A 27,907-nucleotide genomic window follows, 5' to 3' on the forward strand; every position below is an offset into this window, starting at 1 on the left:
CCTCTATACAAGCTGGTCACCTTCTTTCCCTTTTCTCCGCCTTCGCGTCTCTTTTAACCACCTCCTCCTGCATCCTCTACATCAATTTTTCTGGCTTCCACCTTGTCATTCGACCTTTGTTTTTCTTCAGGCGTCTCTTTATTCCTTCTTTTCTCTTCTCCTCTCAAATGGGGTGACGCGTGTATGCCGATATGCGCTTAATTAAAGATATACACTCGAGTTTGTTAGATAACACTAAGTGTTCACCTTAAAGTGTGACACATTTTGGAGAGATTTCACATATCCTCTCTCTTCAGTCTGATGACTGTGGTATGACTATGTTTGATGTGCAGCATTGAAACTGTTTCTGGCGAGTTACATCAGATTGCACTAAAGCTGAGGCCATCTTTGGTCGGTTTGCGAGAGGAAGAGAACTGACGTTTGCCCTGATGTTCCCTTTCCCTTTCTTTCTGTATTATGTAGCACTGCCAGAATATCTGTTCATTTATCTTCCCATCTGTGTGTGTCTGCGTATCAGTGTGCCAGTCTGTCACTGTCTCTTTCTCTCATCCTTCTCCTCTTGATTCTCCCCCCGCAGCCACCCCACCCTCTCTCTCCCCTTCTCTCCTCTACACTTTTGACTCTTTGCCTGTGTCTCTCTCAGACTATGTGTTCCCTCTGTGTCTGGTAGAGGATCACTAATAGTCTCCACTGGGGTGTAAACTGTGTGAGGTTCTGTGTATTCTGTAGCCTGTGCAGACACACACACACACACACGGGCACTCCTCGCATGGAGACAGCACACAAGCAGGGGTTAGTGTGCAGGGAAGACAGAAAAGGGTGTAGCAGAATGGAGGCAGAACTGTCTAGCTTATTGGTGATGGTGTACAAACATGCATTGCTCTCTGCGACTAGCTAACTCTGTTCTCTCACGCACATATCACCCTGTGCCATTAAACATGCAGACGCTGAGTGGCCAGGAGCTGTCCCGTGGGACTTTGCTTTGTATGTGTCTGTGAGAGAAAGAGATTATTTTCTGTGTGTCTCACTCCATCAACTCCGCCATTCAAGTGCACCTCATTGACTTATCATTGAGTTGGCCCTCCAAAGCCCCATTGAGTTTACCAAGTCTTCCACAAAAAAAGTCACTTCAGTTCCTTCCAATAGAACCCCTCCTCACACACACATACGCACACACACCCTTCACCCACAAAATGATATACACAGGATGGCTCCACCCCACACAAAACAGCTTTGACGCTCCATTGAAATCTCCTTAGCAAAACGGTTTCTCCTCATCAGTATTGTGTGACTATTCAGTGCGTTAATGCGCTCGTATTAAGAAAGCCTTTTATTTGCCTGTTTTGAATTTAAGCACATATATTAACCCATATATAGAGAATGAGTCCTTATTAGCCTGCGTGGGGGAGGTGTCAGGAGGTTGCAGGAGGACACAGAAAGAAGGCTATACAGTACAGTATATGCAAGCTTACTTAAAGCCACAGTATTGACTTGTTTAATTCTTGAATGAAATAAGCCCGTGATGCTCATTCACAGACACACTCACACACAGAGGGAGTAATTTAACTCAGCATGGTTTGTATCCCAGTTTGCGGTGCTGGTGCCACTGATGTATGTGTGTCTTTATTTTATTTTATTTTTTTACAAAAGTGTTCAAATGGCAGGGGATGCCATTATAACAAACTGGTCAGATTATGGGTATTACAAACATAGACCAATGCAAACAACCATCAGTGTCTGTCTGCAGGGTTTTGCAAAGCTTTTGTTGCAGTCAGCTGGATTATGCGTTTTGGCAAGCCTCTCGACAAAGTAGTTGTTTGGTTGCCTACCTCGGCTGCTGTTGTTACCTGCTTTTGTTGCAGATGAGGCCGTGAAAGTGGGCCTGATTCCAGGCAGTTTTGGACAGAGGAGAACAGATGATTTGAAAAGAGGCTTTAGCATCCTGCAACACATATGAGATGATTTCATTGATGCTTTAAGCCGGTAAAACCTCATCGGGTAAAAAACCTGATCATGTAGCTTGACTGGTATGGGCTGGTGATAGTTAGGATGAGATGTCTTCCTGTTGCTACTGCCGAAGCTAATCAGTACGAGTTCTCTGATTGCAGTAACTGGAAGTGGGATATGAAGTTAAGCTCCCAACGTTTTATTGAATAAACTCAAATGCATTCTATCAATTCCTGTCTCTGAAATGAAACTTGAGCTTAGAGAGAGAGACTGGGTTTGCTAGTGCTTTTAGGGGCCACGTGTCTCCGGAGAGCTGGAGCAGCTATTGCTTTTGTTTATACGCTCCCATACTCACATCTTCTCTCTTTCATCTCGTCTTTGTCTCTGTCCTAATATAATTCTTTTTCTCTCCTCCCTTACTGGCATTTTTAGCAGCTCACTGGGGGAACATTAGTGCTTGTTGTCTTGCACTAACATTAAGACGCTTTGTCTCTGATCCTCCCTGTTGTGGGCACGCACACGTTCACGCTCAGGCGGCGTGGGACGTAAATGTAGCTAAAAGGAGGATCGTGAAGATCTGCTGCCATTTTTGTCCTTTACACTCTTGAACCTGAGACACGGTTTACGAGGCTGCGTGAATGCGAGCGCCTCTGTTAGTTCGCATGTGTGCAGATGCCTGCAAGCTGACAGGGAGTGAAAGCCCAGACATATGTTAATCAGATGTTGCGATGATGGCAGAGCAGAAGGAGAGAGCGAGAGAGGGAGAAAGAGCACTGGAGGGAGGAATGAGGGGTAAAAAGAAAGGAAAGGCTCTTAAAGACAGAGTGAGAGAGGGGAGAGAAATGAGAGCCAGCTGAAGAAGAAGGATGCGGAGAGAAGATTTCAGGAGTAGTCTGGAGAAAATGACAGGAAGTGCTGCAGTGATTAATTTTCTTACTGCTAAACCACTGCTGAGAATCGATTAGTTTAACTGAAGGGGCCCACACAATAAGTTTCAGGTCACTAAACAAAAGTGATTAATGTTTCCTGTAGGCACATGAGATATACATACTAACACACACAGTGCACAAGGAGGTGTTTTTTGTTTCTTTAGATTTTTAGTATGACATTGCTGCCCAATTTAAACCCAGTAGCACCATTTAATTGTCTGCCTTAAGGATCAGACAATTGAAGCTTAATGAAGGGCTGAACATTCACTATTAAAGCTGCTGAAATCATTTCTTTGTATTAAAAACTATATCTTCAAGTGAGCCTCCAGATATGCAGCTTCCCTTTGCACCATGGAAAGGCTGCTAACTGTTTGTTTCTATTCTCGTGAGCTGAAAACTTTATCAGTTTTAAAAAAAATTAAATTGTGATAACTTCAGTTGCCAAAAGCAATCATTCAAAGCGATAAAATTAAAAGTAAATAGGGGATAAGATAGAGTTTCAGTTTTATAGGTGGGATGAGTCTTATTTAACTGACAGCGCTGACACGAGATGGGGAAAAAAAACGTACGTGATTCTTAATTGCAGTTAATCGCAAATCTCAGCTGTCGTTTCGCTGCAGGTGTGTTCTGTGGACTGTGGTGAGTTGGTTGCTTTATTTTGTTTGAATTCAGAAGAATTCTGCACACTACCCAGCTTGATGTCTCTTCTCAGATTTCATGAATCCAGTGTCCGCTGTTCATCCTAACAACAGGGCTCTAACACCTGGTTATGATTCAGCCGTAAGCACGAGCGTCGTCGGGAGCTCCGACAGCTGTTTTTGACATAGCTCGTGTATTCTGTGATGACTCTTGGGTCATGAAGGCAACTCATGAGTTGAGTCATTGGACACATTTTAAACTTTGTTTGTCCTTTGTTATGTTCATGGCTATCCATTATCATATCATTTATTTGCTGGAGGTCTGTCGTTCTCTTCAAATACTGTCAACTGTTGCTAATTACCAACTAACCCTGCTGATTTTCTCCTTTGTGTTTATAGCAGTTTTCAACCAATGCTTCGGTTGAAGTAATGCCACCATTTGAAATGTGTGTGCATGATCCAGGTATAAGGAATAATAGATAGATAGATAGATAGATAGATAGATAGATAGATAGATAGATAGATAGATAGATAGATAGATAGATAGATAGATAGATAGATAGATAGATAGATAGATAGATAGATAGATAGATAGATAGATAGATAGATAATACTTGGTTTGGTGTCTAGATTGTGTGAATGGATTGTTACTTTATCATGGCCTGTCCTAGTAACTGAAAATCAATTAAAAAACTGAATAACTTCATCTAATTTTTCATCTATTTTACACTTAAACGCATGAATTGGTATTTAAATTCTACTCTGTATTGTAATGTCGACACCTTACCTATTTGTGTGAGAACACAGGGACCATAGTGGCGAGAGAGTGAGTTGCTTAGGAAACAGAAAAGGCAGAGAAACAGGGATAAATAATTAGGGGGAAAGAGGGGGAATCCACGATGGAGAGGAGGCAAGAGCAGAGATGTGGGCCATTTTTACTCAAGAGAGTTCAGAGGGGGTCGGAGAAGCCTGCTCCAAATGGATTTTCCTTGTTTGTAATGAGGCTACTTCTTCCAGTGCATGTGGCGCTTTTGGAGGAGTTGGACAGAAAGAAAGACAGCAAGGCGAGCAGATAGAGGAGTAAGAGGGTGAAAATGGTTGGAAGTTGTAAAGAGAGGGCAGGGAGTAGGAAGCACAAGGAGGAGGGATTGCAACTGAAGGAGAAAGAGGCTGCGGAGAGAAAGAATAATAGGAGTGCAATAGTGTTCGGTCATAGATCTTTCTGATGATGTTATGCAGTTGCCAAAGGGTGGGGGGAGGGAGAGAATGGGGAGAAAGGGAGGTAGGAAAGGATAGATGGTGGGAGAAACAATCAGTTACTGCAGGTAGTGGTGACCAGTGAGAGGGAAAGAAATAAATGGAACATGGAATAGAAAGAGAGGGGAGATTTGTGACTGAAAATATTACAGCTGTTGTGCTGCAGAGGAGGAAAGGAATAGCTTGGTGGTATTCCAAATGTGAAGCTGTTAAACTGCGATGTAGAAATGTTAAGATGAATGGAACGGCATCTGGAAAATTACAGCTATTTTTCAACAAATGAGCTAATTGTCTAAATCCCTTGTGAATATACTCCGGCAGGGGGAAAAAAGGACATGAGCTGCATGTAGAGCACTTGTGTCTTTCTTTGGCCTTCATTTTCAAACAGTGGTTCAGAGGCTTTAAATGAGAAACATATGAGAGAGGTTCACCCAAGGAAAACTCTGGGAAAGACAGTGACCTGCTTTAGCTTCTCTTTGAAGTGAATTCCACAGTCCTGCGCTCATATTACCTTCCTACTTCTGTTCTCCTCCTCCTCTTTATTTCCTCTCCTCTCCCCTTTACTCTTATCAATTTAAACTGCTCTTGTCATTTCATTTCTTTCTCTACATTGGTTTTCACTCTTTTGCTCTCGTATTCATTCACTCTCCTCTGAAGAGGAACACTATGTAACAAGACTGAGATTGATATTTTTTTTTCTCTTGTTCTCACTTTTTTTTAGTATCTTTCTTTGATTTTACATGACTTATGTGGTGTACTGAGAGATGGTTTGTGTCCTCAGTGAAAGACTAATCCTGATTTTACTGCATTTACACTTTTTTCAGTATTAGTGAATCACTTAAGGATATCTTATTGTTCCTCATCTATATATCTGATTGGCCCAGACTGCCCAACTCAAGTAAAAAACAGAGAGACTCGGTAGACTCGCTGTCTTGCTCAGTTCAACCTGAAAACAAATAATGACACTTCCTAATCCTATACGTGGGGAGAAATCCGAAGAAAATACATGTCAAGTGTCAGTGCACAGGTAGCAATGACATAACATAGGGATCTCTGGCCTGAAGAACTCATCTGATAAGACGGGGAAGGATGAGAGAAAGTGTGGAAAGGAGGAAAGGGACCGCGCGTTTATGAAAGCAAAAACAAGGGCAGAGAAAGAAGCAGAGGGAGAAGTCAGAGGCAGCGCACAGATGGTGAGCTGTCAGCGGCCGGCTGTGCCTGTGTGTGTGTGCGCGTGTGTACCTTCATATGTGTGTGCGCTGCTCATACCATGCATATTTGTGGATGCTACATAAATGTGGAGTGCATGTCTGCCCTTGCTTTCTTGTGTGCATCCATGCATGTGTGTGTGTCTGTGCGTGTCTGTGCCCTCTGAGCTGAGGAGAGGTACTGTATGTGCGCAGAGCTGTTCTTCCCAGATGGCACTGGCAAACAGACACTGCAAGGCTGGCGGAGCTGGCACGCCCACCTAGTGCACAGTTGGCACTGCCCGCCACCATGCTTTCCCCTATGTACCGGGGGCGAGAGTACCTGCTGCCAGCCGCCTAAGCTCATTGACTGGCAGGCTGTCTAACTACTGACTTTTTTCCATTGGTAAAGTTTCTCTGGCTTTGTTGGATCCCAAGAGAGCGTTCCTCTGACCCTAAACGAATGTAAAACCTCCTGTTTTTTTTTTAGAATCCGCCATTCAGGAACATCATTTCATGAGTATGTTACAACAGAAGCTGCAGCCAATGGAGAAACACAAAGTCAAGACATGAGGCAATATCAGACAACCTGTCACAAGAGTTCACGTCACAATTTAGGCATTTTAAATGGTTTCTGTTGCACGCTGCTGCATTCTAGTAAAGTCAGCTGTGGCAGGCAGCGCTTTCATTCATTGCATGTCTTAACTTTATTGTGCCCTGACTAAACAGCGATGTGTCTTAACACACTGCTATGATCATGCTGATCTATAGGCCTCTGCTGGCAGGTTTCCAGTACTGGAGGCTTTCCAGCTGAACGCCTTGATGTTTTCGCTGTGCGCATGAAGAAAACAAGCAGAAACATACAACACTGAATAGCTACCAACATAAAAGACCATGTTAGTGCGAATGCTCGTGTGTGTGTCTGTGTTGCAGATGCGTTTGAATACATTTATCTGTCTACGTGTGTGGGCTTGGGTGATGCGGGAGTGATGGTGGATTTTATATTTCGCATGCCATAAACAGGACGTGTAAAGTAAGTACAGATGTATGCAAGCGTGTGTAACTGTGATCCTCTGCTGTGTGCACTCTGTGTGTGTGCGCGCGCGCGTGTGTGAACGAGGAAGCAGCTGTGCGAGCGGCAAGTGTGCGCCAGGTCGACAACACTTAAAGCAGAACCGAGGCACGTGTGTGTGCTTGTGTCTGCATGTGTGTCTCTATTCTGGAGCATATGTGTGTGCGCGTGTCACAGTGCGCATGTGTTTGTATTCTTGTGTGTATGCGGGAGGGGTGGGGAATTTGGCCACCCATCTGTGCTAGGCTATTTCGCTACTGTTTCTGCAGGCATACACACACAGACACTGTCACACACACATACACACACACACACACTGTGGAGCACTGTGCCAGGCAAGCTGTTCACTAGCTGGCGCTGGCAACGCTCCAGAGAGAGTGGTGGCATCCATCTGTAGCACTGGAGAGCGGTTAGGCTGTGTCTGAGTCTATGCGTGTGTGTGTGTGTGTGTGTGTGTGTGTGTGTGTGTGTGTGTGTGTGTGTGTTTGTGTTGATGCCACAGAAAAGCAAAACAATGGGACTGTCTTGATGATGCTATTAGTAGTATCAGTCGTGGGTGTGGGGACAGAGTTCAGAGATGTGCTGGTTGAAAAACTGAGGCTGTTTGATGGACACGGGGGGTGGATGTGGCGAGGATAGCGATCTGAGGCGCCTCCTGCTGAACAAAGACGACAACATGTGATGCTAATACCCAGAAATTCTAGAAAACAAATGGACTGTCACAAATAATATCTCACATTTGTATATGGAAAATTAAAAATAAAGTATCAAACCTAAAATTTATGATTATTTTTTACTGAACTAAAGATTAAGATTAAGATCTCACATTAAAACACGATTATTTAAATAAAATGCAGATTCTAGAGACTGGAACTGTACAGTCCTGTCAACGATGCTTCAATGGTATTGTAGGTCATGTTTAGCTCCTTTCTTCTCACCTGTCAGTGGACTCAGATGGCTGCGTGCTGACAGGGATGCGAGGCAGTGAAAGGTGAAAGAGCCCAGTAGAAAGGATGTAACAGTTAGATGAAAGGAGACAAAGACACATCGCTGACCTAAAATGGGCTGTGGTGACACTGGGCATGTGTGTGTTTGCGCGCAAGCAGAGGCCATCCCTCTGCCACCTTCGCCTCCAGCCATACTTTACTCACAGCCACTCAGAGCCATTAGCAAACCACAGTCACTGTGTCACCCACAAGAACACAGGTACACACACACACACACACACATGCGATGTAAGCTTAGAAATGCCCCGATCCAAGGTCTCACCAACCACCGCTCCCTGCTCACCAGATGTGACTAAGACCCTGTTTTTAAACATCTTCCCCCGCAGGGCAGAGGAGGCAGCAGTGGGGGTAGAAGGGGAAGGAGAGTAAGAAGGCAAAGGAGTAGTGGTTTTCAGAGAAGAGGTGGTAAGGGCTAAAGGTTTTTTTTTTCCCTCTGTTTTGCAAATCTGGTTCTATTTAGCACAGCCCTGGAACACATTTCATAAATTGCAGACATATTTTTTCAGAGTGGTTTTGGGGAAGATAGTTAACCGGCAGTAATTTCCAACACATGGCAGCCGTCATGTGATATTTTGAAAACACCAGGCAGACAAGCTTGTTCCCTCTCCTACTGGCCCCCCAGGAACCCCCACTCTCTTACTGTTAGCCTATGCCCTCTTTTTTCTGTGCTTGTCCTCTGCCTCCTGTATTTGATTTCCCATCTGTCTCTCATATGCCCTAAATGTTATCTCTTGTTTACAGGCTCTCCCTTCAGCATCCTTACCTCTCTTTTCTCAGCTCTTTCTTGATCTGTTTCCCACATCTGTTTTCAACCCTCACCCTTTCATCCTTGTCTGTTTTCCTACATGTCACGCTAAATAACTGTACTCTCACTTAGCCTCCATTGTATATCACTCCACTCATGCGCCCCCTTTATCCATCCTTCCTCTAACTGGGTGTCTCCGTCTCTCTCCACGTGGTAAGAGATAACTGTCATGTAAAACACGACGGCCTTTACTGTCTGTTGAAAATTGATCTTGCTGCTGAGGCCTGGAATATATTATATAATATTCCTTTCAGCATGGACACACACACAGATACAAATTGGGTTCCATCTGGCTTACGGCTCCAACACACTGTAAGCTTTCAGCAATCTTATATATTTTATTGAAATCCGCACTGTGGATCTAATAAATCTGGGTAGGACATCAAGTTAGATGTAGACTGTGTGATGATAACACCAACTGAATCGTGGGCTGCAGTGCCCAGCTGTGCTCCAGTATTGCTACTTCCTTCTTGTTGCAGTCACGATAACAGCTGGGACACACATCATACAAACAAACGTAACGCCGCAACTGTTGGTTGGTTTGCTGGTTAGCAGACGTAGGTCATGGCCGCAGTCAAACTGTGAGATGTCAGTACCCTCTGGCCCAGGCCATGCAGTGACCAGCTTTGAACCTCTCTCTCTGTGCAACAACCTAAAAAAATCATCATGATTCCTTCACATTGGTAGCGAGGAACTCCACATATATATATATATAATGAAGCCAGAGGCCAGAGGGTTTGATACGGAAAGGCCTCATTCACCCTGATACCTTTAAAGGAGGTTGGCAAGCAGAGAAAAAAGGGGCGCAAGAGTGGCTCATGGAAACAAAAGCAAATGTGCGTTATTTATAGTGTCTGAGGTGTGGTCCAGCTCCTGAAATTCAGATGTATTATCTCCAATTGAGCGAACATAAAATGGAAATAATAAAAATGCCTGTTGGGCATGCGTGCGAGCCTGTATCATTGTGAATTAGTGTGCTTGTGTTTAGAGATGGAGTGGCTATATGAGTGATTTTAAGCTGTACTTGAGCTACAGACCTGAACAGTTCTCATAAGGGGTTTGTGTATAAATGTGCAGCCTGTTCTCATAGCGGTTATTGTAGCGCTGACATATATGCATGTCAAAACGCACAACCTATATCGAGGTTCAAAAAGCAATTTCGCTGCTCTACACTGTGGACTAAAGAGGTTACAGACTGGCTGTGTGGGAAGCTTTAGAAAATAAAGCCATGTGTCATCGGCATTAGGATGTGTGCTGAGAGTTTTGTGTGAGTCCTTTGCTGGCGAAGAGTCTTGCCTGGGAAAACGCCCAGACCCATTTGGGCTCACTTTGCTCTGTGTCAGCATGGCATCAGAAATGAACCAAACTGTATACAGAAAGCAGTTTCCAATAGGCTGGCTTCCATCAAGTGACCAAACATGGCTCACCGAGGCTTACATCTGATTTACATCATTCTATTTTTTCCCCCCAAAACACACCATTTATATCATGATTTAGACATAATGTTGTTAATGAAAATGACAAGCCAGCTTTATATAAATAAACGATGTCTTTGATGGACTATTCTAAATATGTTGAGCCCCGTTTGGCCCCGCTGTGGAAAAATGTCAGATGCAATTAACATTTCTAGTTCCACCAGCACTTTAATAATGGTAAACTCTGCTCATAATGGCGGTAAATCTCCCGAACTCGCTGTTTGTCACTCTGCAGCTCCTGTCTTTACTTTTACCTCTCGCTGACCCTAGTCTTCTGTCACACACATCCATTGCTCATCTTTACTTTTAAAAGAGCTCGTAGTTCAGCTTTGCCTGGCAACAAGATGTGGCAGGAGTACTTTCGATTTGAGAGGATGCATAACGGGCACTGTGAATCATTTTTATTGTTCCTTAACACTTGCTTCCCCTCTCTGTGCAAGTGAGACTTTTTCTTTTCAACAGATGGGTAAAACAGACATTACTATAAATCTGACTTAAAAAAAAAAAAAAAAGAGCTTCTGATGCTATACACCACATATGTTTTATTGACCGCTGTGTGTGTATGTGTGCAAACCTGAGCGTAGGTCTGAAAGATCGACGTGTTTTTGTATGCATATATGCACGTATATGTGTGTGTTAAAGTTTGTGTGGTGGAGCAGATGGTGCTCAGACCTCTGTGTGCAGTTGAGAAATCTCCGTATGTTGCACTGAGAGAAAAATAAAGATATGGTGGGAGATGAAAAAGACTGTCAGCATTGATCCAGAGCCAGTCTGTTTGCAAAGTTTTAGTGCTGTATTGTACCACATTTTCACTGTTACACTCATCAACGGGGAAAGATTAGGGATGGAAATCCATATTGTTCAATTTCCTGGGAAGATTATCTTTTCCTTTAAACAGTGTTTTTCTTTTTTAGACAGCTGTACAAATGTTGTCAATGCACTTCCTTCACATAGAAAGTTAACCAGAAATTGATAATACACGACCAAGCAATAATCTAATCAATATGGCATCGGTATCTATAAAATGATATCCAAACCAACCCCTCCATGCAGCACAAGCACACAAGAAACTGATCATTAATATAATCACAAAGGGTGGGAATGATAAATATGATTCAGTTCAGGTCCCCTATTCTCATCATTCAAATCTATTGCAAGTAAACACAACCTTTAACCCCCAAACTTCCAGAATCACCAGTGAGCCATATTTCAGTGAAGCAAACACCCGGGTGTAACATACATCAATAGTAAGATGATGGACTCTTAAACTACTTCACCAGCTGGCCGGTCAGGACAACATTGGAAGTTATTAGTTCATTTTTTTTCTTCACTGTGTTAAATGACTTAACTATCAGTCCATGTCTTAACCCCATCTCTGATTACCCCGAAATATAAATGATGGATGTTTAACACGAGGGAAACCAACATCACCTTCTTCATTTGTGGTAAATGTTAAACGAACACGTAAAGCAATCGTTTAAAGCAATTAAACACATAATTGCTATTGACAGTTTGCTGACTTTAACAAGCAGAAACTACATTGTGTGCACTGGACATGCATAATTTAACGTTGCTGATATTAAGCGTTAAGCAAAAACCAACAGTGAACTTTCAGGAACAATACGTGATCACCAGTGAATGTTTGCAAAGGGATTGACTGAAGACAGGAAGAAAAGTGGGGGGAGAAAAGCACGAAGGTAACGAAGGAAAGAGAAAGAGGAGGGGGAAAAACTAGGCGAGGAGCGAGAACAAGGCGGTGAAAATAAAGTCAAAACTGATGCGCTGATGGTGGTACTGCTTTCCTCTGCATTTGCATCCACTGCATCTGCTGTGGAGGAAAATAAATAAGACAATGGAGATCAGATGTGTGTGTGTGTCTGTGTGAGAAGGACTGAGAATTGTGTTGTTTTGCTATCAGTGTGTACATGCATCCCTGCAGCTGTGTGTCTGTGTATGTATTTGTGTTTTTGTGGGCTTGTGGTAGGGCGTTGCATCCATACATCTTCTTGACAAGCGGGTGGACTTTGATGGGACATGCTCTGCATACTGCTCCATCTGGCTGTGCGTGCATGTATGTGTGTGTGCACGTGTGTGCGTCTGTGTCTGCGTGATATTCCACTTGCATACAGATAAGATTCCTCTTGTTTCTCTGCGTACTCTGTCTGAATCTCAATCATCCTACCTGTCGCCCAGCGCTGTTCTTTAACACATCTGCCCTTTCATTCTCTCTCTCTCTTTTACCGCTCTTTGGTCCCCTCTCCCCACATCTGTACCCAGCACACAGAGCAATCACCGCACACCACTATCACACCATCTCAGTATCGTTTCATCTCTTTCATTACCACACAATTACCTATCCGCCATGCTCCCTCTCTTCACACATCAATGTGCGCTATGTGCTGGAATAACCCACCTTGGGGGCTCTATCGTGCACAGCCGTGGGCACGTTGTGGAGACCAGTGCTCAAGCCACAGGCGTCCTGTGGCTTCGGTGCCTCGTGGTTTTCACTTCAGCACCTACACATCGGTGTGCCCAGTGAGGGTATTGCACATCAAGATTACAGGGTTGCCGGTGTGTTCAAGGCACAAGTGGGCCAGTGTGCATGCACTTTTCCATGTAACGATGGTATCTTACAGTATGTCTGACTAATACAATTGTGCGCTCACGCAGGCGCCAGCGCACGGTAAATTGTTTATGCCACAGCCGCCAACTCTCGAAAATTCACCCAGCGTGATTGAAATCCATTGTCGTTTTGAAGAATGGGATTTGCCTGTGTGAAGTAGTCTCGAGTGGCATATTACTGCCACTGTTATCACATCATTTTCTGGGTCTCCACTGGTGCTCTCGGCGCGCACACATACACATTCGCAGAACCACACGTACACACGGAGGCAATTCTAGCTTATGAAGTGTGTAATAGAGATTGTTTGACTCTATCGCCTGATGATAGACTTTGAAGTCATTGTGGCCTCGATGAATAATCTAAAATATCAAGGTTAGGCAATGTTGCTCTCATTTCGCAAGGTGATTTGAATACGAAATGACCTCCCAGTTTTGCGTGCGATGATGAAATGTGCGAGGTTTTGATATCACATTGTTTTTTTTGCCTTGAGTTATGGGTTAGCAAAGTCCTCCCTGTAACATATTGAACTGTTTCTCAGGGACCACGTTCCTCCTAGATATCGTTCATTGCAACAATCTTGTTTTAAGCGAGTGATGTAACTTGCGTGTAACCTTAGAAAAGGCATGTATCACAAGTCAGCGGGGGGATAAAATCTCCTTTCTTTGAGCTCGGCTGTAAGGGGGTACGGGCGAGAGGGAGAGAAAGACGAAGGAAGGGAGAAAAAAAGCGAGAAAGATGGAGCGATTTTTGCAAACACTGAGGATCACGTAATCACGGACGATGCGAACGGGTGATGTAAGTGTGAAGACATCCCTGTGAGTGGCAGGTAGTTGTCCAGGGCTCTGCCTCATTTCTAGGTTTGATTAAAGTTACAAACCAGAGCAGATCGAGCTTTGCTTTGTTATTTTAACAGGAGGGATGTTTGGCATGATTTGAAGAACACAGCATATTCAGTCACTGTTGTCTTAGTCTGCAGTTGTTGTTTTTTCAAATTTTTGTGTGCCTTTATGACAATGAACGACAATCCAAGTAAGCAGTGCTTAGATATAAAGTGCTACCAGCAGAATAATGGTGGCTTACACTCCAAGATGACTCACTGCACAGCAGACTGTGCAAATATAAGGCTACTCCTTATGCAAAATCCTAATTCAGTCAGATATCAGTGAAATAACCTTCGACACTTTCAATATAATAACATGGTAGAAATATGCATTTGTGCACACATTCCCATCGTTTTTAACTTTCTTTTATTCAGGCCGCCTATATTCCAAATATTTGCGCTAAGAGCTCCTTTAGGGTGCTTTAGATAAAACTGCGCAGGAAGTGGCTGTTGTGCGAGACATTAATCACTGTCATCTAGCGTGATCGATAAGCTCAGCACCTCGGCATGCATAAAGTGTGCTAGTGAAACAGCACACATTGGAGAGACTCTTGTGTGCCTTCATAGCTAATTGGTGCCTCTTCAACAACTGTTCTCATCCTCTTCAATCCATTAATTCCTAGACAACAGCACTTCTGAGAAGCCGTAAAGTGAGTTAGCCAAAGTCAAAGCACTCATCACCCCCCTTTCCATTAAAGCTCCGCACATCAATACCTGTCCACTCCTGGAGTACCGTCGTCTGGCCACAGATCTGATGCTATCCCTACATGATGTAACCGGCGGTTCACTAACAGGCCTAATAAATGGACAATGCATGTGCCTGTCCATTAACTTCTAACATGGTGTATTACACTTGAGAAGCCCAACTTTTTCAAGGTTGTTTAAGGGTGCTTTTTGGATTGAATTATGCATGAGGGAGGGAGTACTTCCTATCGTTCAGCTATGTAATAAAATGAGCCTGTCTGATTGTCCTTCAGCGCTGATACATATTTTTTTAAATTTAAAAGTATACGTGACATTTTGGCTCATGAAAATGGATAGCACACAGGTGTAGGGTTTGCTTTGACTTGTTTTCAGGGATGTGCTAGAGTTTTAAGATGTATCTGTATTTTTTTCCCAAAACTGGGTAAATTACCTTGTGTAGGGAGAATTGCCATTGATTCAAGTGGCATAGCAATTGTAGAGTGAATAGCTGGATGCCGCCTTTGTTGGTTAGCATGAAGCCATTGATGTTATTCTGGTTATGTACTGTGCAATCAAACCAGAGACGGACGATGATGTTTGTAAGTCACATACCTGTAACTTTGTGTGGGGGTTTGTGTGTGCAAGAAACTGTTCTTGCCTGGATACACACGTGTGTGTACGCATGTGTGTGTGTGTGTATGTGTGTGTGTGTGTGTGTGTGTGTGCAAAGGTTTCACACTAATTCATTCTTCATCCTTCATCTTCTTTACCTGAGGGACAGCAGATGAGTTTTGAATGCTTTCAGGGTTTGTTTCCCTCATCTCTAGCTGACGACTACCATCCAATCATGACACTGACCCAGGTGTTATTCTCCAATTACGAGCCTGTAACCAAACTCATCTTTTCATACCACCGCAGGGCCCACAGTTCCATGCAGGGGTCCACGTGGATTTGAAGTTAAGTATTACATATTGTGCATCAAATGGACATGTTTTAGGCTTGTAATATTGAAAATTGTATCTTTTTTTTTAAGTCACGATGCTGCAGCTGTAAAAATGCTCCAATTCTAGTTGTTCTACTTGGTGGAAAAACTGTGCATCCCGTTGTATCATAATATTATAATATGGATTTTGATTAATAGGGCTTTACTAAAAGTCTATTTCAGATAGCGTTGTGCTGATGCGAGCCATTTTGTGTATCAATTTTCCTAACTAATCACAAAGATTCCTGATTTGCAGCCCTTCTATACAGAACCTATAGATGAAGTGAACTGAGCCAGAAATTATCAGACAATTATAGAAAAAAAAGCACCATACAGACCTTTGGAAAGCACGAGCTCAGAAGAGCCATTGAAACAGAATAAGCACAACCATGTGTGATATAGTGGCTTTATTTAATTTATGCTTGTTAAGTATATACATGCAGGGCCTTTTTGTTTGACTGGAAAATGATGAATTACCTTGGGTCCTGTCACCGAGCCATCTTTTTTAATGACCTTGTATTTTCGTAGATCATATTTTAGGAAAGTATAGAGGATATGATAGCTGGCAGCCAGAGGTAAGACTATACGTTTCCACTAGCTATGTCTTGAGTTTATAAAATAAATAGTCCAGATTTTTTCATATTATGGTGAAATTGGAGCAGTAAAGCTTTCACAATCTGGGCAAGATGGCAGAATGTAGAGAAAGGTTGTTTGTGTGGGTGCGCAAGGAAAGAGGTAGAAAGAGAGTGGAAGCAGGAGAGTCAATGTAAAGGACAGTAAGTAGAAAGGGTTCAATAGTCTCTCTGCTCGCTATACTTTTCTTTTCATATTGACTTTTCTTTAACCTCCCTTCCTCTGTTCTCTGCTTAGCTAATCAAATTTTTCCCACTAATATGCACTTTGTATCCATTCATAGTGCTCTGCTGTGCAATGTGCAACCTTTTCCTCGAAATTCCAATCAAGCTCTCCATCACCAAGTTACAGCTAAGTCAGTAGTAATCTTACATCTCTGTGTTCTGCATTGATGGTGTAACTGAATGTGACCCTAAAAGCATTTTAGGCTCAAGGTCATCTGGCCTTTAGTTGCCTTCCTGCATCCATATGAGTCACACAGTCTCTAATATGTGCCAGTGTGGTGTGAGAAAAATGTATTCAATCCTCCTAGGTACTCTTCAGTTGACAATCATAGGACAGTTAGAAGGCAGAAGTGCTGTCTTTATCCCTCCTTTCCTCTTTTTTGATCATCTGAGTGTAAGAATCTTAGGGATTACTGGAAAATCCTTTACAGTTTTGAATATCTTGGGCAAATATGACTTAAAATTATTTCTTTGTGATGACACACAATTACCCTAGCAGCTACAGCTTAATTAAATTAAAATAAACCTTTGTTTCTTTGTATGTGAAAGCCTGGAGAAGCTAATCGTTGTTCTTGAGCAGGCTGCTGGTCATGATGATTCGCGCCGACATGTTGTATGTCTTGTTACAGCATTGATTCTTTTATCGAGCTACCTGAAATTCCTTCGGCTTACTTTCCAAACATGTTGAATTAATAAAGAAGCCCTAAACGTTCAATCGCAGGCAGAGATTTGGAGCACTTTTTAGAATTTTGGTGACATCTCCATCTCTCACTCGCCTGCCTTCTAAAGTCAAGCTGGCGTGACTAAAATACTTCACACATACTTCGTCACAGTGCACTTTGGCTGCAGTGCTTTTGAGATTCGGGCCTGGCTAACAGGCTTAGGCTCCTCTGTCTCTCTCACGTCAGTATTTCTCCTTCTTTTTACCTAAACGTAACATTATGGCACTGTGGATCCAAGCAATCAGAAAGCACCAAGGCCAACATTTACTATTTGTGTTCTGTGGTGTATGTAGTATATGCTTTACTTAGTTGAATGCACAAATGCTTTAAAAAAATTCCAGAGGAACAGAAGTGAAAATATAAGATGATGTAACAACATACGCATTAAAAACATACTCACAAACACATTTTGGGATTTTGGTCAAATGAATGATGGGAAACACCCGGTGGTGAAAAATACACAATATCTTTGCACTTTTACCACACTGTGATGCATTTTCAGATCTATTCACACTGTGGTTACAGCAAAGTTCAGAGATAGTACTTTACTTTCCCTTGCAGCTCCTCCTTCCTCCTTTTCACACTGTGCCACAGGTACATTTGATAAGAGTCTGTTGACTTTGTGATAGACTTGTTACTGCTGTTGCAGAAAGAAGTTGTATATCTTGTCTTGCACATTTTATATGGTCATTTAACTGGTGAGCACAAAGCAAATTTATTAAGTGAAAACGGTCGTGTCCGTGAAAATGTTTTGCTTAAAAAAAACTGTTGTCTTTAGCGTTTTGTTTGACTGTTTTATTTAATGTCTAATTAGTTTATAGGCTTTCTGGTTGTCTGCTGTGATGCTGTCTCAAACAGATGTGAATATACTATCCAGAGATTCAAGCATTAAGGCAGTGTGAGAGTGAGTATGTGTATTAGTTTGAGTGTAATGAGCACTGCAGTCATTAGCTGGGACGGGGAAGGGGTGTGGGCTGCAGGATGGCACAGATGGTGGTAGAATGAGACCCGGACTCACTGCAGATTTATGCTTCTCTCTCAGGTGTCTGTCTGTGTGTCTGTGAGTCTCTGCTTGCTCACTCTCATTTCTCATTTCAAAGTCAGACACTGTGTGCCAAATGCGTAAGATGAGGGGAGCCATCGCTTTCCACATCGAGTCTCTCTGGGGCTCCTCACAAACATTTTGTCATCAAAATAAATTCTGCTGCCCTTTGTGCTGTACGTGCATTTGTGTCGTTTTTGTAGGCACACATTTGCACGATTTCCATTAATCAACGAGAATAATTCAGCTCTTTTTTTCTTATTGTAAACAGCAACAGCTTATCAAGAGCATATGTTCTAACTGTGAAGATTTGGAAAAATAAATGCTCATTTTATATTTGATCTCAGACGCATATTTAAAAAAAATGATGGGGTCCTGTTTACCACCGTGTTGCATCACCTCTTCTTTTAACAACACGATAAGCGATCGGGAACTGCCATAGTTTGGAAATCAAAATATTTTTCCCGTTCTCGCTTGGTGTACGATTTCATCTGCTTGCAAGTTTGAGAGCTAATTTGTTGTATTTTTCCATATTGCGCCAAATCTTTTTATCTGGTGACACGTCTGAACTGAAGGCAAACCAATGCCTTCAGTTCAGAATCTGGTTTATCATTGTCTTCCTGACATGTCATCACATCAGTGCCATCTGGATGTCAGCATAAATTGCTTCGAAAACCTGTTCAGCATTAATGGCGCCCTCAAAAATGTATCTGTCTTAAATGAGCTTGGCCAAAGAGAAGTTGGTGGCTCTTTTGGCTCTTCTCTTTATATCATTTATATATAAATACCTTTTATGATCCATCTATCTTCTGTCACGGGGAGAAGCAGCCAAAGCAGAGGCACACAGATCCCCATCCCTCCTGCCATCTTCACCAGCTGTTCATGGATTGAAGAGGTTGGACACGAAGTCGTTCACAAGCCAGCCGAGAGATTTAATCTCTCCAGTGTGTCCTTGATCTGCCCCAGGGACTGCTCGATAGCACACATGAGGAAAAGCAAATTTAGGAGGTGCTCAGGAGGTATCCTAGTTACATGCTCAAGCCACGTCAAGTGACTCTCTTCAATGTGTCAGAGTAGCAGTTCTACTCTGAGCCTCTCCCAAACAACTGAACTCATCATCCTATCTTTGAGAGAGAACCCAGATACCCTACTGAGGAAGCCACTTTTGCCGCTTGTATCCGCACTGTATCCCACCTGGCACAGAATGCGAGGCGACAAAAATGCTGCTCTTTTCTACTTCAAGGTATTTTGCTTTAATATTTTCTGTCTTCTTTGTCTTTGCTCAGATCGCACTGGGAAGCGCTCCATCATGCCCGACTCACCTGCGGACGTCAAGACACAGTCCAGGTTGACCCCCCCTACCATGCCACCCCCACCCAGTACACAAGGAGCACCCCGTAACAGCTCCTACACGCCAACTACATGTGAGTAAGCAAAGAGGACGTGTTTATTGCTGATGGAGACGTCCAGCGATATAAGAAAACCTACTTTTATTGCAAACCGTGACCATGCTGCAAATATGGTCCAGTGTTACAGTGAGAGAAATAATGTGACTACTTTTGATATTAATGGCCAACCAGCAACAGCCTGCTGATGAGTAGGAAGGAGGTCAGAAAATTACCTTCCTATAAATGTTCCCATCATTGCTCAAAGATCACAAAGAAAAAAACAAAACAAATAATCTTAACACAGTTAATATTTTACACTAATGTCGCAGCTCAGTCATGTCCCAGCTGGGTGTATGGTTGGGGGTATAACAATCATATAAAAATTGCACTCTAAAAATGGTGATTGACAGTAGATTTGCAGAAGCTCATACAGAACAACGCAGTTCCAGCATGCGAGTTATTAAGGTGGACGTGTGGGACTCGTGAGACCCTCTTATCAAGTTGCATTGAGCCTTTTCAATTCTTTCCCAACAAGTTCATTAACACCCATGCTTACAAACTGTTGGAGCAATGCCATGACGCGCAAATAGCTTGTGACGAGCAAATTACACCCTAGTATTCACTCAGAAGAGCATACTTAACCACTTGCATGAAGAGCACTAGAATCAAAGAATCGGAGGCCCTGTGTGCTCAGAGCACTTGAGTCTGCATTGGTACTGCTGGTACTTTGCAGCGGCTGAATTATTTTGTTCATTTTTAATCACATACCCCCTTTTTTTCATTGATGTTATTTACTTTCTCTCTCTCCCTTTGCATCTGTCTGTCTGTTTCGCTCTCTCTCTCTGCTGCAAACGCTCACACACCACAATTAACATTGGGGCTTCCGTGCAATGAGGGAGGAAAGGCCCAACTCTCTCATTACACATGCCAAAGGTTTTAACAAAGCAGTATGCTTTGATTTCCATCCGACGTAATTGTTACCAGATGCAGTTTGAGCATCTCGTCTCTCTCCTCTCTTTACAGTGGTGGGTTTGGACGGCGGCCAGAGGGGGAGTGAGTGGATCGCTAGTCACAACCTAATCTCATTAGAGAGAGAGCTTTATGCTGCCTTGTATCTCTTTGTACAGCAACTCCCCCAACACACACACAGACACATATAGCTTCCGCGCTGTGGAGCACAGGGGGGGTCTCACTGTCACCAGCATGTTTAGAGCTTCGGGAAGAACAGAAAAGGGAGACGGAGGTAGAGAGAGGCAACGTGTCTCCAAATACAGAAATATGTTTTTATGGGAGGATGCCGCGAAGGTTCAAAGGAGGCGCACTAATTGGAAACAAATGCGGACGCTTGCGGATGATTTTAGGGGAATGCACATCGTTTGAAATCACTGGTCTCCACAAAGCTGTTGTTTCCTCCATGATTTGTACGTAGCAGGAAGAAATCCAGTGTTACTTTAACAGTAATGTGATTTTATCAGAAATAAAATTTACAAAAATAATAAGAAATGACGTCAAGAAAATGCAATTAGCAATAAGCTGTCTGCTGCTGACATTATTCTCTATGTCCTTATCTCACACAGTAACCAACGGCAGTAGCCACTCCCCAACGGCGCTCAACGGCGCTCCATCTCCTCCAAATGGTTACAGCAATGGTCCTAGCTCATCCTCCTCATCGTCTCTGGCCAACCAACAGCTGCCTCCAGCCTGTGGTGCCCGACAGCTCAGCAAGCTCAAGCGCTTCCTCACTACTCTACAGCAGTTTGGGAACGACATCTCACCTGAAATTGGCGAAAGAGTCCGCACATTGGTGCTGGGATTAGTGGTAAGAACCTTTGGTGTCTGTGAGCTGGAAGAGGAAGTAACTGCTTGGTGCTGTTAAAAAAATGTGTTAATATGTGTAAATACAGTACTGTGCAACAATCTTGAGTGAATCTTTATTTCCTTATATTTTGATTCCAAGAAGTCAGACTTTCTTGTAATTTTTTAAAGTGGTCTTGGGCAGTAGTAAGTCATTCAATCAAAAAAGACACCTATTTCAAGGAATTGTGTCTACACATAAACAACTTAGTGAAGAACACATTTTAAATTATATCTTTACAGGTTTAAATAGCATGTTTTCACCAACAAGATGACTCTCAGAGGCATATTAGTGTATCTTGGAAGATTTTGGACAAGTAAAAGAACAAAAGAAGAAGTGGCAGGCCTTAAAAAAAATATCTCCAGCAGACGATCGTTGGCTCAAAACCTTTGTAGAGTTTCTGCCTTCAAAACTGACATCGATCGGTAACATTAAAACTCATTCTTGAGGATCACACAATGCCTGGCAAACAGCAGTGACATGAGGCTGGCAGCATCCATCTTTATACAGCTGATCTACAATGAATTTAACTACACTGCTGTGATTGCAACTGAAATGTAACAACGTGGAAACGACGGCGATATGGATTAGACTTCCCATTCCAGCATCAAACTAATGTTGTCACTAAGGGTGTGCAGGTGTCTGACAACCTAACATAACTCACCCAGTTGCATATTAAAACTGTTATTTATGTAGCTAATGAATAGATGTAATTGCAATCAAGTGATGACTGTGGCTTTAAGAGGATGCTCAAATTAAAGCATTACTGCTAATCACACTTCTAACCCTAATTAAGATCCAGCAAATAGAGGGAATAAAACAGCATTTGATATTCAACATGTAAATCAGAATTTGTCTGAGTTCGTCAATTATGAGAAAAACGTAGGAAAAGATTGAAAAATATGAACGCAGTTGAAGATATGAAGGTTTTAAAAACAGCACATTCTTTACTGGAAATTCACATTGGTACCACGAATGTCAATATTGGCATTTCTACAAAATATACATCGAGTACATTTGATAAGACAGATGTGTTTCCCAGTTTAGTTGACACGGTTATGCTAATCAGGGAAAGGATTTGGTGTAAAATACAATGTGCAAATCTGAAGATTTACCACACGTCTTTGTGATCTGAGAAATTTTGAGCCTAATGAGCAGGGGAATACAGAAATAATGATTGAATGTTGTGCAGAAAAGAGGAGGAGGCGGAGGAGAAGGAGGGAGGATTTTTTTTAATTAGCCACATAGAGCATAACCTCCTTTTGGCTTCACTATGTTTATTTTTCTCACCGTCTGCATACGCACATGCCTCTCCTGTGTCCTTTTGGTTTGCATACCTCCCCGCCATACACCCCCCTCAGTCTTCCTCTCCCGCTCACTGTCTCTCTGTCCCTCCCCCTGCCTCGCTGAAAAGAGTGACACCGTTAATTAGCTGGTTGTGTGCTTGGGAGAGGGAGAGAGGGAGACTCGGGAGGTTTCACTAGCTGTCAAGAACAGCCCCTACGCAATCTGGGCGAACAGATGTAAGACTGAATGTAACAAAATTCAGGTCTGGGAAATAACGCTGAGAGTGTTGGGAGGAAAAATGATATCTGCAGCTTTTTTTATGTTCTCTGTGTTGCTTGATTTCTCTTCCCCCTCCCCCTCCCCCCCGTTTATTTTTTGTTTTTTTATAGAAGATTCCTCTGCCATGTGCAAGCACACCTTTTTCCATCTCTGCTTTTTTTTTACCTCTTCCTTTGTATTCTGGGAATACCTGATGCTGAAAATTAAAAATAGTGACACTGTCTTGTCAGACACTGATGTAGCTTTCAGCAACTAGTCTTTATTTGGGTGCCGAAGTTGACAAATTGCAATGCCTAACCCACTTTTTGACCAACCCCCCCACTGCTTCAGACGCTTAAACCATCTCCACATTTGCACTATTACAGGAAAAAAACAAAACATGCTCAATAAAAGTGCACACACATGCACACACTGTGTTTTTCTTCACAATCTCCTGCTGCTGAAATGTATTTTGGTTATTCTGCTCTGTGGTCAGTAAAAATCAAGAGAGATTTGTACATAAATGAGGAGCATTACAGCACCAGTGTGATAGAGTCGTGCACTGCATTGATCCGGAAAGAATGCTTGCCATTCACACATATACAACAGAAAAGTTGTGTGAATACCCCATGATTAGTTTGATTAGCATAAATTATTAAATGCGGTGCATTATTATCCATGTCCCCGATGTCTTCCAGATATAGAAAATCCTCATTGTGTTTCAGCTTCTGATTATAATTCACGAGCAGACATGTGGTAATGTGAAAATAGAGTGGAAAGCCACAAGCAACTATACTTAAATGATTAAATAAATACAGTTATAACTTTTTTTAAATGAGCCTGTATCTCACGTATGATAAACTCCATCAGCGTTCGTACAAAAGCCTTTTTAATCAGACACATTTGTCCTTCGTGCAGGATGTGTTTGGATGATGTGACTCCTGTATGTGCGTTTGTTTCTCTGATGGAAGGAGATGTGTGCCTTTGTTTTCTGTGGCTCTTTTTCGCTGTGGCCTGCCCATATGCTTCCTATTACAAAACCCAAAATGCTCAGTCCAGGCCAGGATATAGCTTAGCTTCCAATAAGTAATATTATCACTTAATGCCTTCCACATGGATTCATGTGTTTGTTTTTTGTGTCTCTCTCTTCTCCAGAATTCCACTCTGACCATCGAAGAATTTCACTCCAAGCTGCAAGAAGCCACCAACTTCCCTCTGCGACCTTTTGTCATACCCTTTCTGAAGGTAGAGGCATTTCAGTACACATTTACAACAAGAAGGTTGCCCGCCTGTTTGTTTGATCAATGAAATCTGGAAAGCATTTAGCCGGCACAGATTCCAGATGTGCATACTTATGTTCACGATATTTATCCCTGTTGTTGCTCTTTTTTTCTTTTCTTTCTTTTTTGAGTCTCTCTTCTTTTTTGCACTTTTATCCCGTCTTTCATCCATCCCTCACTTGTTTATTTCTTGCTTCTTACTCACTTTCTCTGCTGTTGACGAGAAGCTTTCAGGGTTTTCTTCTTTTCTTTTGCTCAGTCTGTCTATATAGTGCAAAACGCTGACACAAGGCAGAATTTTTTCTTATAAGAGTGTTTGGATGGAAAGAATTTGTTGTTTTTTAAAGATAAACACAGTGAATATACTGAAGCAGAATGACTGTGGTTTTATCCCCAAGGACAACGTATCTGTTTATGTCCTCCTTATCTTCATATTGGTCTTTGGCTTGTTTTTGTCATTATTTCCCGTATTCCCAGTAAGCTGCATTTCAACCATTAGCATGGTATGTTACTAGAGGAAAGAACACTTTCTTAAGCATCTGTGCCCTTCCCTCAGTCACAACAGCATATCTCTCATATCTATCACACTGTGGAAGATAAAAGTGAAGGAGATGAAATTATTTCTATTTGTGTCCACAAAGGGAATAATGTTTATTTAATGTGTGGTTTGTGTGAGATAGGTGCATGTAGTGCTTTTTGGTGCATATTCTGAAGGCTAAACTAGGGGCTGGGACTGGGGGCAGTAGCGTGATTTGTTATGATAGTCACGGATGACAAATGGGACTGAGGTTTATACTGAGCAGCAGAAGGTTAGACCATGTAATGGGTCCAGGTGAAGTGGAGATCAATATCAGTGAGCTACTGAAAGATGGAGAGCAGTGACGGGCGTAAAATTTAACGCATCACTCATTTTTTATTCTTTTGCACACCTCTGTAAAGGTAAAAAGCTCCTTTTTTTTCCTGTTTTCTTCTCCGGTCTTCTTCTTGATTTGCATCAGTCTTTCTTCACTTTTTATGGACTCTCTGCTATTTGTAACTGAGCAATCTGGGAACCCATCCGCTATTGTCTGATGACTAATCTCTGGGGACAATGGTGAATATTTCAGTGCTTCCAATGTAGCCAGCGGATATCCGGATCAAAACTTCCCGTCTGGGCATTGTTTATGAATGCAAATCAGGTTTTTTTATTTAGTTTTTTTTAAAAGCAAATAAAAAACTAAATCATCATCAGACCATAGGTTGCGCTACCAAAAATCTGGTAATTTCTCTACAGATTCCGCCTTATAAAGGTTAGAATTATCTAAAAAAAAGAAAAAAACTTTGAATTAATAGAGATTCTGAGTGACAGATGGGTAAATGTTACTTTCGAAAACACAGGCGGCATCTTTTCCCAACACAATATCCTCTCACTTTACATGGTGCACTCACATCTGCATTTGCAGATGTGTGCATGTGTCAACTGACATTCACAAGTTTATGTTATCCACCAAGGGCCAGCGTGGTTATGGGCAGCAGAAATTGGTCCCACTAGAACTGCCATTACTCTTTGTTAACGATACAAACAGGAGCTTTGTATCCACCCCCTCTCTTTCCTACATCACTCCCTTGCCCTTAAGTTTTCTTCATTTTCTTTCGCTTCTTGTGAAAGATTTTTTTTCTCCCTCTGCCTCCTTCTGTCCTTATCCCTTTCGTTTCTCTGTTTATCTACTGTTCTCTATCCATCCATCCTCCAGTCCCTCCTTCCCTTTTCTTCTCCTCGCCAGATGGTTATTGTATCACTGGGATGGCTGCGGAATCAAAGATGCAACTCTCTTTTTTTTTTTCCTCCATCGCTCCTTCTCAGCCCCTCTCTTTCTCCCCAGTCTAATTTTAGTGTCTTCCCACTGCGGGGCCTTTAATGCCAGCTACCATATGGTAGCAGAGAGCAACTGGAGGTGTGGGGGAGCTTTTATAGGTGCGTCGAAGCACAGCTGCAACAATGCATGTCAGGGCTCAAGGTTTTTCATTACGCTAATGTTATACCGAGTCAATCCCACCAACTACCCACCCCCTCTCAAATTCACTCAACTCTTTTTTCCTTTTCTCTTAATGCTAAACCGCAAATTGGTTGGGATTCTTTACTGGAAGGAGGCAATCATAAACCACACAATGGCTGTGACGTGATGTGCTGGCGAGATGCGGGCCACACGATTCTTAAAAGATATGAATGCGTCTCAGCCTTCCACTTAAAGTTGTGCCATTTTTTTAAAGTTCGCTCTTTGTTAGTTTTAGTTTTTCTTGCGTCAGATTCAAGTGTGAGTAGTGCTGCGAGACGGGGGAATAAACACATACAGCTGTGTGTGTGTGTGTGCGTGTGTGTGTATGAGAGAGAAGGAGAAGGAGAGAGTCTTTTGCAATAGGAAATAATTGAAATAGGGCAAAATAGACATGCAAAAAACGAAGTCACCTTTCTCTTCCAACTGCAAATTATACAGAGAGAACAGAAAGTTGATGAAGTGCAGCACATCCTAAATGTGGCATATTCTGAATTGTTTTTTGGCACCGTTTGACAAAATGACAAAAGCAGTATTTGAACAATAAATCACCCCAAGTAGAATTTAGCTGTGGCTGCTGAACATTACTTGAAATGTGCCTTTTTTGGTACAAGTGCAGATGTTGGTTAACATAAGTATGCGGAAGCAAATTGCCGCACTTTATCATATGAAAAATGATCCAGTCTCTTCACTGGTCTGCATTTCTTGACTCAGTCTTTTTGTTAATGTATTCCACATCTCCTCTGGCAATTAGGATGACCTCTAATTAATATAAGATGAGTTCACCAGGGTCAAAGCAATTTATTTTATGCTCTCTCTCTTTTTTTTTTTCCTTTTTCCAGAGGGTAATTATGATCATAAACTATTAACGGACCATTAACTCGGGCAGGTAAAGCGAAGGCCAGCGGCTGGCATTTCTCTTACTGCAGCCAATTACTAGAGAGAGATTTTCATGTGATTACAACATTAATACTACTAAACAAAACATGGCCCAGTTCAGGTAGTGTTACATCTGTGTGCAGCTGCAGGAAACAGAAGAACAAAGGAGTGAAGACTGTGAGGAAGATTACAGCAAAAAAAAACAAAAAGGAAAGGAACCACAAAAGAAGCAGGAGACTTGCGAGAGAGATTATGATAGTGAAGACAAAGCAAAGATTAACGGACCTAAAACTTGCAAAGATGGCCTCTCCAAAGGCTCTTGTGATGTGCCTCGCCAAAATAGCCCCCACTCTCATTCTAAGCCTGCTTGACGCAACACTTTCATCTTCTTGCCTCATAATGCACGCCATCAGATGTCTTTGAAGTCGATGTTCGCATACCTGCATGGCCCCGTAACTCCACACAAGAAAGTAGACCCCCTTGTTACAGTATGCCACAGAGTTTGAAAATAGCTGCTGTGTTTTTTAAAATTTTATGCCACAGAGAGACTATGCCGCTAATGCACTCTGGGTCCCAGAAAGCTGCGGTGGTTCAGGAATAATGAGCAAAGAGGGGTGAGATGGTATGGGAGACATGGATCTCTTCTTACAATAAAGTGGTATTTGGAATAAAAATCTTATAAGACATTGGCTTTTATGTGTGATTCAGTTCTTTGTGTGGGATGGTAACATGTCGGGTGTTAGGACTGTGTGTTGTCTACATTTCCTGAGCATTAATATGATTACATTTACCTTTGTTACAACGTAAAGCACTCAGAGCA

At 42.4% G+C, this 27,907-nt stretch overlaps 1 protein-coding gene across 6 annotated transcripts in view; it reads left to right on the forward strand.

The window, feature by feature from the left end:
- The window catches only part of runx1t1 (RUNX1 partner transcriptional co-repressor 1), a 57,071-nt gene that overhangs the window by 15,080 nt on the left and 14,084 nt on the right, over window positions 1–27,907 (forward strand). For 5 of the 6 annotated variants that reach the window (XM_035906523.2, XM_035906524.2, XM_035906525.2 and 2 more), the window contains exons 2-4: window positions 19,394–19,531; window positions 21,073–21,314; window positions 24,051–24,140. In XM_035906523.2, coding sequence (XP_035762416.1) covers window positions 19,394–19,531; window positions 21,073–21,314; window positions 24,051–24,140 — 470 coding nt within the window. Of the gene's footprint in view, window positions 1–6,891; window positions 6,992–19,393; window positions 19,532–21,072; window positions 21,315–24,050; window positions 24,141–27,907 lie in introns of all 6 variants that reach the window. The other variant, XM_035906526.2, reaches the window with a different exon arrangement.

The sequence above is a fragment of the Neolamprologus brichardi genome, chromosome 22 (assembly GCF_056152115.1).
Source record: "Neolamprologus brichardi isolate AB-2024 chromosome 22, ASM5615211v1, whole genome shotgun sequence".
Classification (NCBI taxonomy): Eukaryota; Metazoa; Chordata; class Actinopteri; order Cichliformes; family Cichlidae; genus Neolamprologus; species Neolamprologus brichardi.